Consider the following 15,094-nt stretch of genomic DNA (forward strand, 5'->3'; position numbering starts at 1 on the left):
CACTTGAGAGGCTGCACTCCCAGCACCTGACCTGTATTTCCTGTCCTTCTCAAAAAGTTATATACATATTAAAAAAAAAAAAGCAAAAAACCTACAGGGAAAGCTGTCAGAAAACCCCCAGTATGGATTTCTGTCAAGGCAGTTTCATTTACTGTCTGTAAATGTAACATTAAAAACATTCTCTGCTATCAAGGGAAAAAAAAAAAAAGTAATTGGCATTACATAACTGGGATTGCAAGAGTTAAAACACTGTGAGAGGATGAGATTGGTAGAAGTTTTGGATAGACTTTGGAAACAGATTTGCCAAATTGCCTGCAGTGCTCAGGTTTGAAAGCTTACAGCAGGACGTAGGGTCCAAAGGTTCATTTATCCACAGCTCACTATGCTGCGGCAGTCAATCTGTTTTAGTTTCCTTCCTCAGTGTTCAACGACCCTTTCAGGTTTTCAACACAACTCTTTTATTGAGGTGACCTGGGACCGGAAAGCCAGAGTTCACCTTTTCTAGAATAAACATCACACAAAAGCATCCATCTTCCTACCCATTTCTACCACCCATGCTTATAACGACTTTGGTCTTTACCAAGAACACGTCCAGCCTTCCACAACTCTGGGTAGACTTCTCCCCTCCTAGCCAGGAGGGTTATTTTGGTTAATGAGTAAAGATGAGTGCTATCTCATCTCAACTCCAGATCTGCAGCTGTAGAAACTCCACAGGAGCTCTTGCAGTCCACAGAGCCCTAAACAGCTTTGCTTCTCCTCCCAGGTCCTTCACCGTTGCTCCAATTCTCCGTTAGGTCCAAGTGACCACAGGATCAAGACTGACTTCTGGGCAACTAGCTCGATCCCCACCCACGCCCCTATTTCTGGTGCTATACAGGAGTCCTTGCAGACCTCCTGACCTCATGCTCATTGCAGACCTGGCTCAGATTCAAGGAGCGCCCTGTGAAATCATTGCAACCTCTTCCCTGGGACAAAGCCACAGTTTTCACCAAGCCTTTTTAGTCACCTAATGACGTGTTATGGCTCCCGCTCCCAGGCTGACGGCCGACTCCCCCAAAGAGCACGATGACTTGAGCTGCGTGTTCATAACACAGGAGAAGAGAGCTGGGCCACGCAATCCTTGTCATGGGGCACGCAGGGCACCCTGCTAAACTGACCGCGATGCCTGGCTGAGTGATGAGAGGGATAGAGGCTTTGCGGTGCTCCACGGACACAGGGCAAGAACCGGGGGAAAAAACAGAGCAGTATAAAAACGCAGAGAAAAAGATTACAGGAAGTGGGCTATCAAAAATCAGAATGTGTTACAGTCAGGAACCACTAAGAAAAAATCTTATGGAAACAGGAAAATATCCTATTTCAGTACTTAGAAACCAACCTGATGAAATAAAGTGTAATAATAGGCTTGCAAAAGCAGACCTTTTACACAAGAAAATAAACTGTTAAGATAAGGATCCTATGTGGATATATAGCATCGCATGTCTAAGGAATTCACTAAAACAACAGAACTCAAAGATAAAAACACAGCACTCATTCGGTTAACATTTATGCAATATCATCTGTGGGACCAACAGCATTATATGGCAGAATGATAGGAATGTAATTAATTGATTTGGAAGGAAAAAAAAATAGAGCTCAATAAGGAAAACAAAGAAATGTGGAGAAATTCAAGAAGAAAAAGAAAGGCAGAAAGCATGAAATTATTAACATTTAGTGCTGGTGGGAATTCAAAGCACTTCCCACACAATGACTGGCTGGTGTGCTGTCCCACACAAAAATGATTTGCGACTGCCATCCAGTTCCAGTGGAGGACTCACACTCCACTTGGCTCTGTGTAGTCTCCTAAGAGGCCGAAGTGCCAAATGCTTTAACAGGGAGCAGTCTTCTGCATCCCAGAGCTGGAAGAATGGAAACAGTGCTGTTGGGATGTGTAAGGGAAGCAATTAGCCATTTTCCTTATTGTAAAAACTGAAGGTAAGAAAGCTACTGAAGCCTTGCTAAGTAGCTTACAGTGTGAATAGTGTTTTGTTGCCAGTGGCCTGAGCAAAGAGCCCTAAACTTGGTTTATCTCCTAATCTTAACAGTTAGCGCAATGCATTGGAAATCATTTTGCTTGTTTAAAGAGAAGAGTTTCCAACAATGCAATATTAAACTAATTTTACCTACAAAAGCTCCAAGGAAGAGCTATCTCTAGCCCCTGTTGTTTTAATATAACAACTAGCCATTTGTAATCTGCAAATAGCATTTGATGGAGAAAGATCCACTATTTTGTAAGGTGTTGGAGATACTTAGTTCCTCTGAATGGCAGCGTGGTAATTGGACCGCTTTGGTGGATACACCCCTGACAGAAGTGAAGTTTCTGGTTCGATCTCAGCTCAGTAGAGATCCATCTGCCCTGCGTTGTGACTTCTGACACGAAGTACAGTGGTCCCCTTGAAATTACATTATTTAACAGCAAGTTATTGTTGGGACTGTAAGGGCCCTTCCTCGGTCAAGTCTGCATACTGTTTAAACCCTTCAAGCCAGTGTGAAAAGACTGTGGATTTGCCAAAGGGGAGCACATATTTTCTTTAATACTGGGAGCTACAATTTCTGGCTGACTCTTCTGCCTTCTCATTTGCTTTGCCAGCAAGCGTTTAACACAACAGAAGCAAAGCAGGAAAGATGGGAGTTGGGCGTCCCTCATTTCCCACCTACCCAAAACAGGGGAAAGCTATGTAAAAGAACAAGGCAAACCAGGATCAGACATCCACAGCCTTTACCTTACTCAGACACATTGCCGGGAGAGTTCGAAACTGAGCCTTGCCTTCTTAGGCTTCCTTGCCCAAAGCATCTCATGAATTTGTGGTTTCAAACTGCAGCATACGAGCTGTTCGCGACAGAACCACCTAACAAAGTGCATTTTCGGTTCTGCACCCAACACAACAAGTACTTATTCCAAGACGTCCCCAAACTCCACTGCCCACCTCCACGGGCTGTCCCTTCTCCAAGCCAGCCGTCACCAGAGGATGCTCAAGCTGGGAAGCTCACGCTGCCCACCGCCTAGGACTCGACACCCCCAGAGGACCGCCTGTGGTCCGACTCCTCACAAACAGCTTTAGCTGTCCCCAGCTCCCCCCAGGCTGTTTAAGCTAGCTATTAAAGCACGTCATTTGTTCTGCTTGCTACACAAGATAATTGAAAGGAAAAGGGCAGTTCATCCAAAGAAAAGAGTTACAGTTGAGTTCCTCGGTGATCATCTTTCCTACTGCCAACCCAAGCTGCTGCTTTACAAGCATTCGTTATCCACATTTGTCATTTTGCTATGATACTTAAGACAGCTTCCGTTTAATTAGGAGATTGTATCAAAAAATAAAACCTCACAGAATTCATCTCTCATGCCTGAACAGAAGTCGAGGTGTCACAACTGCCATTCTCATACACGCAGAAGCGAAATCAATGCTTCGTCAGCTGCCTGAAAACTCCCTCGTAACGTGAGTCCCTGGGTGGCATTTGCTACCTGGAAAGCTGGGAGCAGAAGGCAGCTCAGCGAAGAAGTCGTGCGTGGACGTAACTTTCCAGCAGCAGAGCAGGCGGTGGAAGCAGGAGTTTCTCTGTTACACCAGCCTCTGGCTGGAAAAGCAGCATTAATCGCTCGTGGTCACACGTCTTTATTGATTTCTAAGTACATCATAACAAGTACATCTACATGGTTGTTTTCATTCCCACCAGACCTGCACACTCCTCATTCCTTCCTAGCGTCTATAACACTTCAATACACCCAAATTTAACAACTACATTTATTTAATTCTCACTGCACCATTACTTTCCTGGGCACATGAGTCAGTTTTCCCTCTATTTTCTAATGTACCTTACAGTAATTGTGTATTTCTGGCAGTGCTGGCCACAACACCCGCAGATGTTTTTGCACTTGTCATATAATAGCAATTTCTACTTCTATTCTTGTCAGTGCTAGAAAGAAAATAGCCTAGAAAACATGCCCAAGCCTGTATAAGAACAGAGCATAGCAGGAACAAACAAAAAACCCAGCCACAAATATCATCGTTCTGTAGCTTGGAGACCCAACATGGGCACTGATATATGCTGAACACTGATTGTTACACAAAGACTTGAATATGGAAAGTGTCTACACCTAAAGCTGTATGTTCAAGTCTGCCAAGTCAAACAGAGCAGGGTAAATTATAAACAGTGCTGCCCTTTTGACAGATACAGATGTTTTTCTCAAACAACCGGAGTTAAGCTTCTTGTAGGTTCCTTCCCTTGGAAGCCACAGGGTGTTTCTTGTATTGTGACGCAAGACCTCTGCTCCCAGCTTTTACAGTGATAAATGTGGAGTTTGAGTTCATCCAGAAAAACCACCGCTTATATTCAGAACAGGACTTGCCATTCGACCTCAGGCTCCACGTTCTGGCCAGTGTATTAGTTTTCAAAAAAAGAAAATGAAGATTGATTTCATGTGAAATTTTATAGCTTCATCAGCTCTTATGCAATATGACAGCAGACTTCTCATACAACGTAGAAAACAAGGAAAGAGTCAAACACGAGCTGTTTCCACCAAGATGTTTCTCAATGTACTCCCTGTCTGTATTTTCAGATCAAGCTTAATATTGTTGTAGGATAAATTTATGAAGAGCTGTAAAATCTGAAGTCATTACATTGACAATCCTTAAATTCATGGACTTTTGTTCTTTTTCCACCCTCAGATAACGTCTGATACTCCTTTTACACTGTTTCCTAAACATATGTATATATAAGAAATACCAAGGGAAATTTGCAAACTCCTTTTTCCTAAGAAAAATACAAACACTAATTACTATTGCTCAGCTTAAAATACATTTTCATTGGTATCTATTCTAGTCAAAATATACCTGTACCTCAGCTCTTCCTAAGAGGGAATAATGGGACAAAAAGTATTCCTCCACTTTATGTTATATTGTACAAATCAAGACCTCTAAGACCTCTTCTGCTGGGGGGCTTATATCAGCGTGCCTAGCATAAATACCATAAAATGCACAGAACCTGGACACGCTACACGAGGCACCCACCTGGCTCCTACAGTACATACGTGGTATGAAATCCCTGTCCACACTGAATTTTCCTTTTCCAAAAGCATATCCACAGCTGCACTCACAACACACCTACTACAAACAGAAATGCGTGCAGGAAGCACCACAGAGAAAGCTCCAGTTGATGATGTCCACATTTCTGATCTCAAAGGGCACTTTTATTGGAATGGTTTTAGGAAATCCCACGCGACTCAGAAGTCCTGCCAAGCTAATCTGGTCTTTCTGCTGCTTGCCTGTGTGCGGAAGCATAGAAAGCAAGGCTTTTGACAGCCCTGTCAACAGCCAGGTCCCCAAGCAGGGAGGAGATGGTGCCACCGGTCATACCAGGAGGGGGATGGCCTCAGTCCCAGGGAGTTTGAAGAAGGGCTTGCACAACACCCCAGCTCCCCTATTTTCTGTGCAACACATCTCTAAACAGCATGGCACTGTTGAAGAAGGGAGAAGCAGATGCAATGTTTGCACCAATTTCCCTAGTCTGTTTGGACATTCAGCTTTTCACTTTATTTTTAGTTTTTCCTTTCAATAGAGAAACTTTTTTTTTTTTCTCCTTAAGAAAAAGGTCAATTCTTAAAAAAATATTCCTGGAAATATTTTTGATCAGTTTTTCAGGATCAAGACTTAAAGATACCTGAAAAGTTGCAGATGACAATTTTGTGCAATTTGAAATGTTGAGATGTCCTCAACTATGATTTGTTAAACGAAGATGACATATTCAGCTTCACAAAAATTATCAGCAGTCTATCCTCCCTCAGGACAACCATGCATTTAGGAGTGAAACTCCTTGCTGGTCTCAACAGACACTTGACCTGAGCTTAGCCCCTACCACACTGCCCACTCACTAAGGGCACTACATCTCACATCCAATTGCAGACAGGACCGGGTAGAAAAATGCCACAGGGGTGCTCAGTGAACACGTAGCGAGGGCTGCAGCGAGTCCCACAACATTTCCTTTCCATTTTCCATGGCTGCTCCCAGGAGACCCTCTTTTATCTGGGGCTTCAGAGTGGAAGCTGTGTTTCTAGTGCTGTGCAGTTGGGATTAAATGTAAAATACAATCGACGTCTCCAGTCCATCTAATGCATTTGGTTCTTCCCAAAACATCCTTGAATGCTATACAAAACAATATTTTTAAGAGCATAAATGCTTAAAGGAATGACTGATGCTAAAACTACTCCTTCCTGTAAGCATAGGCCTTTGTATGCTGTGTTGTATTTTCAGAAGCACTAGCCCAAGGGTTGAAGACTATTAGCCTGAATTTGCAGCAGTAACCTGGAACTTAAACTCATGTTGCAAAAAAATACACAAACGGAGCTTTTGCCTCAAAAAAAAAAAAAAAAAAAAAAAAAAAAAAAAAAAAAGTTTCATTTGTACTATCCTACTAATTAAATGATTATTTATAATAATAAAGCAGCCCACCAGCCAAAATTAATTTTAAGTAACACAAGTTACAGATTCTCAATTACTACAAGTGGGATCGCAGGACACCAGCATATGTCCTGGTTTCATTTTTCAAATACAGTTTAAAAAAAAAAAAAACACAACATAACAACATAATGATCATCTCATAGCTGTGTCATTTGAAGGAGCTGTTGCAGCATGGCCATGGACAGTTGTTCTTTCCTAAAAAAAGAGCCCTGGGAAGAGAGCTGCTGCCACAGCCTGTTCCCAGGCAGTGTGTGCTCTCCGCCGTGGCTGATGAACATCCTCGTGCCTGAAGGTCACAGCTTCACCTGCTCCTGACTTGTTCTGGTCTGGGACACCACCACACTTGTGCTCCCTCCTGCCTTGCACCTGGATCCTAGGTTATATCTTCTACAGCAGCTCTCCAACACAATCATTTAGGTAAATATTACTGTTGGGCTTGTCCTCAGGCAGGTCTAAGAAAAATAATCCTTCAAAAAGCCAATGATAAGGTGCTCTGGATATGTATTACCTAAAACTAATTAATTAAAATAGCCATTCTCACACAGCTACAGCAGATGAGCAAGTAATGCAGCAGATGGCTGGTAATCAACAATTCCTAACAAGGCACGGAGACCAAGCTGATTTCTCTGGGCTGTACGAATGCTTGCATAAGCTGTGATCCATTTCCAGTATTCAGGAGTGAAGTGCTCAGCACTACACAAAGAAACTAAGACCTAAGCACCAGAAGAAACTGCCAGACAAATGGCTTTCTTTACCTTTTAGTCTGTCTGAGCACGATTTTCGCTCACAGCACCAAATTCAATGCCAGCATTATCCCAGTGAAGGTAAAACAACCTGCTGCACCTGGTTTGGCCTCTCAAGGACCACAGCATCATACACTGCGAGTGCCCCAACACATGGGCACAGGAAGGCAAAACCCCATCACCCAGAATTTCCCGTTTTTCCCCATTTAAGCAAAACACAGCAAGAAACTGCGTTTACAGAGTATTACGGAAAGCATATATTTCATGTAATAATGTTAAAGAGCAACCATGTTATAAAAGCTATTTTTCCAGTCTTATGTGTAAATATGCAAGTGAAAGACATCAGCAAATACAGACAGAGATCTCCACATACTGACATGGAATGACTCTGGCCCCTTCACATATTTGCTGTTTCATCTATTTAATCCACAAGGGGCACAGAAACACAGGTATTCAAGAGGTCAGATTTTGGCTTAAATTAACAGCGAAATAAGTGATCAAATAAAATCTAACTACTCCTTTATAGTTAAGCTCTTATTTTCCATTTTTTCCTTTAAAATTACTTTTTAAAGTCAATTCCCTGTTGCTTATGGGCCTAACGTTTTTGCAGAGTGACATCTAAGTTCTAGCATCACTCCATAGGGTACAAAATTAGAGCGGACCACAAGGGACCATGAAGACAGTCCCTTATGGGAATGACAGATTGTGATAAGCAGCATCTCCAAAGGTGTCATATACATCCACCAAACGGGCAGAACAGTACGCATGTAATGCCTTTCTCCTGTCTCCACATGCAGAAGAGTTTTGGTAAGCATAATAGCATAACAACAACAGTCCAGGCGTCTGGAAAAAAAATACAGACAATTAAATGAATGTTACCTAAGGGCAACACTCATTAGAAAGTGAGAAAGGACATCTAAATACAAGCAACCTGTCAGATCACCTCTGTAGTAAATCATTCTTTTCTACGTGACGACACGCAAAAGCCTGACTCTGTTGTCTTTACAGAGGAGGGGAAGGAAGGAGCACCATGCAAGGTTCCCAGCAGGGAGGAAATGCCTCCTCTATAGAGGAAAAACTGTACTTTAGGTTCATACATGGTAAAAAGCAACACAGGAAGCTTAGGGAAAATGCAGTGCTCCACACTCCTAACTTGCACGCTTGGCCACGTGCCTCCACAAGCAGCTCTAGGAGAGAAGCTGCTGTCTGCCGCTGGGCAGGCTGGCACAGCTCCAGCTGATGTCTTCCTTTCAAACTAACATTCAGCCACAAAGAAAAACGCTGCAGGTCAGGGCCAAAAGATATCCATTTGTCACTAGTAAAATTCAACAGATTAAACCTGTAAACACACGCTGACCATAAGGCACAAACTCCCCAAGTAAAGCCGGGAAAACAGCAGACACAAACATTTCCCTTTATTACATTTTCAGATCAACCTTGGAGAAGCATTAGTTGAAAATACACGGCTATATTTAACCGCAGGGATGTGTTTCCAAAAAACCCTACAGCAGGAATTTGCAAAGGGGGAAAAAAAAATGCCTGTGATGCTTCTGATCCTTCCTGAGAAGCTGCTGCCCTGATTTAGCAGCGCATTCCCGGCCAGCAGGCTGTGGGGACCGAGTGGCCGGGCAGCCAGGTTTCTACCCCAGTTTGCTGCAGGGCTTTGGGGCAGCGCCCTCACACAGTTACTGTGGCTGGCTGCGGCAAATTTTGGACAGTGCTGCTGCTATCAACTTGCCTTTATTCAGAGGAGCAGGCTGGAGAGGATGCCAGGTCTGGAAGATCAAAGAATAACGCGCCAGGCGTCCCCTTCTGAAAAGGAGGTTTCTAAAACTGACAATAATAATTTCCTCGAGAAAAATACAGATGACTATGAATATTTTAGCTGTGTTTGTTGCAGCAGTTGCTTATAGTTATTTGTACAAAAAGCACCAGCTCACCCACCCAGAGGATGTTATACACACAGGGAGCTGCTCAAGCGAGGCAGACAGTTTCAGCTCACAGTACTCCTGCCAACCAGCTCATTCAGGTGTATTCAGGTGTACCCATTACATATAGGCTACATCACACCACCATTCATATTTGTTATTTCCAGTCATTAAACCATCCATTAAGAACACAAATATGTACAGCATACGCCATACACCCGTTATCATAAAGATTTCAGCATCTGTCATGAAAAGAGGGAAGCAGTTTTGTGCTTTCTTTTAAAAAAAAGTGAACCTGGCACAGATCACATGGAGGAGACAAGTGAACAAATTGACTTTAGCAATGAAATTAAAACTTCCTGCACTGCACACTTATAAACAGGGGCCCCGCCAGGCTGAGGAGTTCTCATACAGGCTGCTGTTTGGCTTGGGATGTCCAAAACACACTGCAGAACAGCTCTTTTTCACAATACAAGTAATCAGTCAAAAACTAAACTAGCAGTCAAATTGCCATCACTGGAGTGATGTTTCCTTGCAAAAAGGAACGTATTGAAAATAAGGGTCTTCATCTTAAATTTCTTAAAGTCCGTGGGAAGAATAGGAGGCTCTGGCCCACATTGCAGTACAGGACTCTTCACGTTTGCAAGACAGCAGCAGAAAGACTGAGCATTTTACTAGTGCAACTTGATGTCTGCATCAGAAAGGAATGGTTCTGCAAAAGCTTCTGGTCAAGACACACACAGAAAACCCCTCCTCTGTTACTTGATAACACAGATACTTACATACATACACAAAGCGATCATCCTTAAAAATAATAAAGCCCTACCACAAACCGACATGAAAACCACAGTTATTTCCTACCCTATTTATAGGAAGGAACTGTGGTGTTGGTTCACCCTATATTCATGCCTGTTTGTCCAAATTCTTGCCTTCTTGGGTGTCCCACAACTTCCCCAGGCTTTGCATGAAACCATGAAAGAGTTCCTCTATCCACCTACAGATTCCACCATTCTTCTCCCTCCAGCATGACAGCTTTGCTATCACTCAACTCCTTCAAGCTCCAGTAGTACGGGTAACACCCTATCACTTCTCCCATTAAAAAACTTTTATTTTCTCATCAGCCTTTTCTCGTTCTTTTTTTTTCTTAAATAATACAGGTATCTCTTTCTACTACTACATTCAATATTTCTTAGTTTTATATTCAGGATGAAAAAAAAAACAAACAACTCTACCTTCCCTACAAGAAAAATTGCTGCTGTTTTTATCTTTTCTTCCAGTCCCACCTTCAGTTGTCTCCTATGCCTGCCAACATACCTCTCCACTTCCAAGCCTCTCCTCTCTGCTATGTCTTCCAGTCCACATTCTAAAAATTAGCTTTCTTTAGTCAGCACTCTCCCCAGTCTCTTCTATTTTAGCTGATACAGATCTTTTTCTTTTACCTTGCTCTCCACAGATCTCAGATCTTTCAGATGTCTTGTATCGTTTTATCTTTCCTGTTACCTCATCTGTTATGATTTATCACTTCTATGTAGCAGGTAACACAACTACCTCTCTCTCCCTCTCCTTGCAGTGCTAAGCAAGAAGTACACATTAATACTGAGGATAATAATGTGCTCAGTTATCACGCTGTGCTAAAGGAATTGCAGTGAAACTTCCTTCAAAAGCTGCAACCATTTTACAAAACGCATGTCCTCCCTGGGAGGACACAGCACCTACAGAGCAGGATTTCTGCAGGCTCCCATTAAAGCCAGACTTGGTATCTGTGTAAAAGAAATCCCTTACATACTCTACCTGTTTGCTGATAAAGTAATTATGATAAAGTATAAAAAAATAGTATAAAAAGTATATTAAAAATTAAGTATAAGAAGAGTATATAAAAGTACCCCAAACATATTGATGTTATTGATAAAACAAGAATCATTTTTACAAATTGAAGTGATAGGAACCCCTTGGTAATAGCACTCACTGAGGTACTCACATGAATAGGAATTATCTGCACTACCTACAAGGGAAGGTAGCATGCAGCATCTCCTACATTGCCCAAATACTGCAGGATGTCAAACGTTGAGCTCAAATACCATCCCAAAACAAGACGCAAACTGACTGTTAGAAAGGAAAACATCTCTGCTTTTCTGTAACCAAACAGTAACAAAGATACAGCCCTACTCATGCTTATTGACCTCAGGCTTTTTTCGGAAGTGGGTAGGAGAGGAAACCAGCCTTGTTTTACCCTCCCTCCCTCAGTTCTCAAGAACTACGCCAATATTTTCTTGTGTTTCGTTCCAAAAACCTAAATACAATTCTGCTGATCATCTCCAAATTTTCTTGGCCCCAGAGCCTACGCTCCATGCTACTACATCCTCCATTAACCACAAGACTTTCTGCATGCCAGCTGGAACTAATCACCCCAATTACAGGCTTTTGTTTAGAGAAGCATCCACAGTACAAAAATATAGGGGTTTGAAAGGAAAAAAAAAAAGTTCTTTTGCAGAGGAAAAGATATAGAACTGACTATAAGAGATTATATATTGGAAACAGCCAACTGTTATCTGGAGCAAAAGAAGACAGAGATGCTCTCGAGAACAGAGAAACCCAGACAAGAGGAGAACAGGGGAGAGGTTCTCACCTAGGGGGCTTTTCATGGAGTCAGTGGGGGCCTTTGCCATGTCATTTCTGGCACCGGGGTGAGGCTGATAGACACTGATGGTCCCAAATGGTTCTGCAGTACTGAACTTAATCTGACAAGGCTTAGCAGCACTGCCTTCGAGCCTGACAGACCCGAACTGTATCTAACGCTCAATCTGGGCAAATCTGTACGATGCTTTCCAACATTGTGTAGTAATGGGAACAGCGATGCAAGGAGACCTGCTCTGGCTCCGGGTTCAGCTCTCTGAGGTTTGGTGGGCTTTGCTGGCTTAGGATCGCACCGCATGGAAGCAAATCCCCTCGTGTTCACACACTCCTAAGGGCTGAGGCAGGCACAGATCCGCTCCAGCTTTCCAGGCTGACACATCTGGCCACACCTGAGCCAGCTCTTCTTAATTCATCTCTCACGTCTCTCTGCCCATGGCATGGCGAGCCTACAAAGCAGGTCGCTGCCCAAGGGGAAAAGATGATGGCAGGAGGCTTCCTGTTAAGCTGTGCTTTATTTCTATTAATCAGCATAGTGTCATTTATGGTGCCTTTATTTATTTATTTCATCTACTCCACTGTGATGCCCAGCTTACAGATGCTACAATGTAGATACGGGTTTGAAAATGATTCATTTTAAGAAGTATGACTAGACATCACCTCTGTACAGAAGTATCAGACACACACGAAACAGGGCCCACACTCTGGAAGATGGCTGTTCAGGCACGTGAGCTATATTCAGAGGAAAAGTGCCCTGAAATGCTAAGGATGAAGACTGCTATGCCTAATAAGCAGTGTAATGTACACATTGTCCCCAGAATGCAGGAAACCTGGAAAAGGGTCACCTCCTTAAACGCCACCAGCAACTGTGTGAGCACAACCTCCATGAAGAAACTTCTGTTCTTGCCTCAATATTCTTCATTGTGAGATGCTACACAGCTCAGCAAACACGCACGCTCCTGCAAAAGCAAGCTATATGCATAATCCCTGCTTTTATGTGAGGAAAACCACTGGGGATGCCTGGCTATGACTAATGGGCTCGGTCTCACGAGCAGGGTGACACAGAACGGCCAGCCCTACTCACCCCACCCTCCTGAACCAGGGACCGGAACAAAATTAGAGCCTTGGAGGAGGAAGTGCAGAGCAAACACTTCTTGCCAACGCTCTTCATAACTCCTGACGCAGCACACACCCTCTGCATGCTTTTATATCCAGATCTGTCTTCTAAAAGCAACCTACAGCGTGCATCAGGCTATAAAACAGAACAATGTTGTTCCTTTATGGAGAATAGTGACTTTAAGCAACTTGGCTACGACTTTATGGGCTCTGTTTTATACTCCAGTCCTCAATGAAATTCAGTTCTTACAATGCATTTGTGGAACATTATAGTAATTGTCAAAATTTCCTCAATTATTTATGCTCCAGACAGCTGCTGTGGATACAGCAAGAATAGCAACCAGTCTCTTCAAAGCAGTAAAAAGTAGCAGCGATAAATCTTTCAGATGGCTTTCTTTTTAAAGGAGTGCTTGCTCCGTGGGTTTGAGCAAGATTGATAACTTCCAAGAAAAAACAAAAAGCCCAAACAGAAGAGCAGAACACAGCGTTGCTCCTGACTTCAGATAGCAAGCTCTTGTCAAATCTTTAATCTTACTTGCTCAGCTACGTGAGTAGCTGTACTCAAGTTACGGTCTGGGAGGTGGGGACAGTTGGGAAGAGAGCCATAAAAATGAAAAACATTAACATAGCTTCATAGACTGAAAAAATGCTCTGGTGTCCCAAAGCGAGCATTTACAATGCAAACGGGAGATTTTAGAATATTTATTGTGAAATGAGTTTTTTTTTCCTCAAGATACACAATAACCTTCTTTCAAATGACAAATTTGAAACCCTCCTGCCTAAGAGGCATTGTAAAAATCAGTTACTTACTACTTACTTGCTTAGTAAAGTTATGCCTATAATTTTAGTTTCACTGATACTCAAGGCGAACATACTCTCAAGGTACTATACGCTTTTAAGGTTATTGTACTAGCTTCTTTTTTTTTTTTTCCATTCAAACGTTATTTACAAGCAAGACACAAACCTAGATCTTTTACAAATCAAAACTCATCAGTCAGAAACAACTTACATAAAAAAGACCTTGTAGTTTGCAATTTGACTTCCCCCCCCCATTTAGTGTGTTCTGCTAATCTATTTTGTTCCTTTTCAAAGAACGTAGAAACTCTTAATCCAACTTTAAAATAAAACTCTACTTTTACAATACTATTGTCTACATGTATCAAGGACCAACATTTTAGTTTTGTATATTCCTCTTTAGCTATGTGATATTTCAGAAATATAAAAGAGAATCATAGAATGGTTTGTAACAGAAGGGACCTTAAAGATCATCTGATTTCAACCCCCAGTAAAGTACCGATAACAATATCCACTATAAGTATATGCCAGACGATTAGGCCTATTTCAAAGCCTGTACAGGAGAGTGGGACAAAGACTTACAGTGTTCATGTTCTTCAGATTATACATGAACTTCAACTACTGTGAGAAACTAGTTCAGAATTGTTATTAGAAGTCCCAAGCATTGAAGTGGCAAAAGCTTACTCAATACTAAGCCACATACATGCAAACAACAAACCACTTTACTACTTACCATTTGCGATCTATTTTTTGGGCATCCATTGATGTCTTCAATCTTTTCATTTGCTGAAAAATCAAAAATAAAAATAAAAAATAAAGCACAAACTATACCAAGGACATCATACCAATCAATTGCAGAGCATTTGCTGCTTGCTAAGTAAAGGGGTTTAAGGTTGTAGTTGTCCAATCAAAGCGAATGTGTGAAATACTGAGACCCATCTAAAAAAGCAGCTGGAGTTTTCTAGTGGGTCATGCCTCCAGAGACAGCTGGAGCCAGAAAACAACTGGTCTGGCAACATCTTGTACACTGACGGGTAGCTCCTTTACACTACAAAAAAGATTTAATCTCTGGAAACTGAATCACTGCTGGGTGGAAAAGTGCATGCTACATATGTGGAGATGCTTGCTTGTCAATTGACGTGCTCTGTAGAGTTGAAGTTTAGATAGAAAAATTATGATCGAGTCTAATTTATTTATTTTTTTAAAAAGCTGAAATCACAAGACTACTTTTGAAGCGTCTTAACCATGGCTCACCTGGAACACAATTGCAGAAAAATACATAGTTTTAATCTTTAAAGTCTCGAGAGAAATAAGCTGCGGAGGTGTCTAAATGTTTGCCTTCATTCTGTTTGCTCAGTTTCACCTTTCAGTATTGGGCCCTGAAATGGTTTCT

At 42.1% G+C, this 15,094-nt stretch overlaps 1 protein-coding gene across 5 annotated transcripts in view; it reads right to left on the minus strand.

The window, feature by feature from the left end:
* The window catches only part of NAV2 (neuron navigator 2), a 224,661-nt gene that overhangs the window by 145,809 nt on the left and 63,758 nt on the right, over positions 1–15,094 (minus strand). For all 5 annotated transcript variants that reach the window (XM_084521979.1, XM_084521976.1, XM_084521978.1 and 2 more), the window contains exon 3: positions 14,435–14,487. In XM_084521979.1, coding sequence (XP_084378105.1) covers positions 14,435–14,487 — 53 coding nt within the window. The remainder of the gene's footprint in view (positions 1–14,434; positions 14,488–15,094) is intronic.

The sequence above is a fragment of the Aythya ferina genome (genome assembly GCF_964211825.1).
Source record: "Aythya ferina genome assembly, chromosome: 5".
NCBI lineage: Eukaryota > Metazoa > Chordata > Aves > Anseriformes > Anatidae > Aythya > Aythya ferina.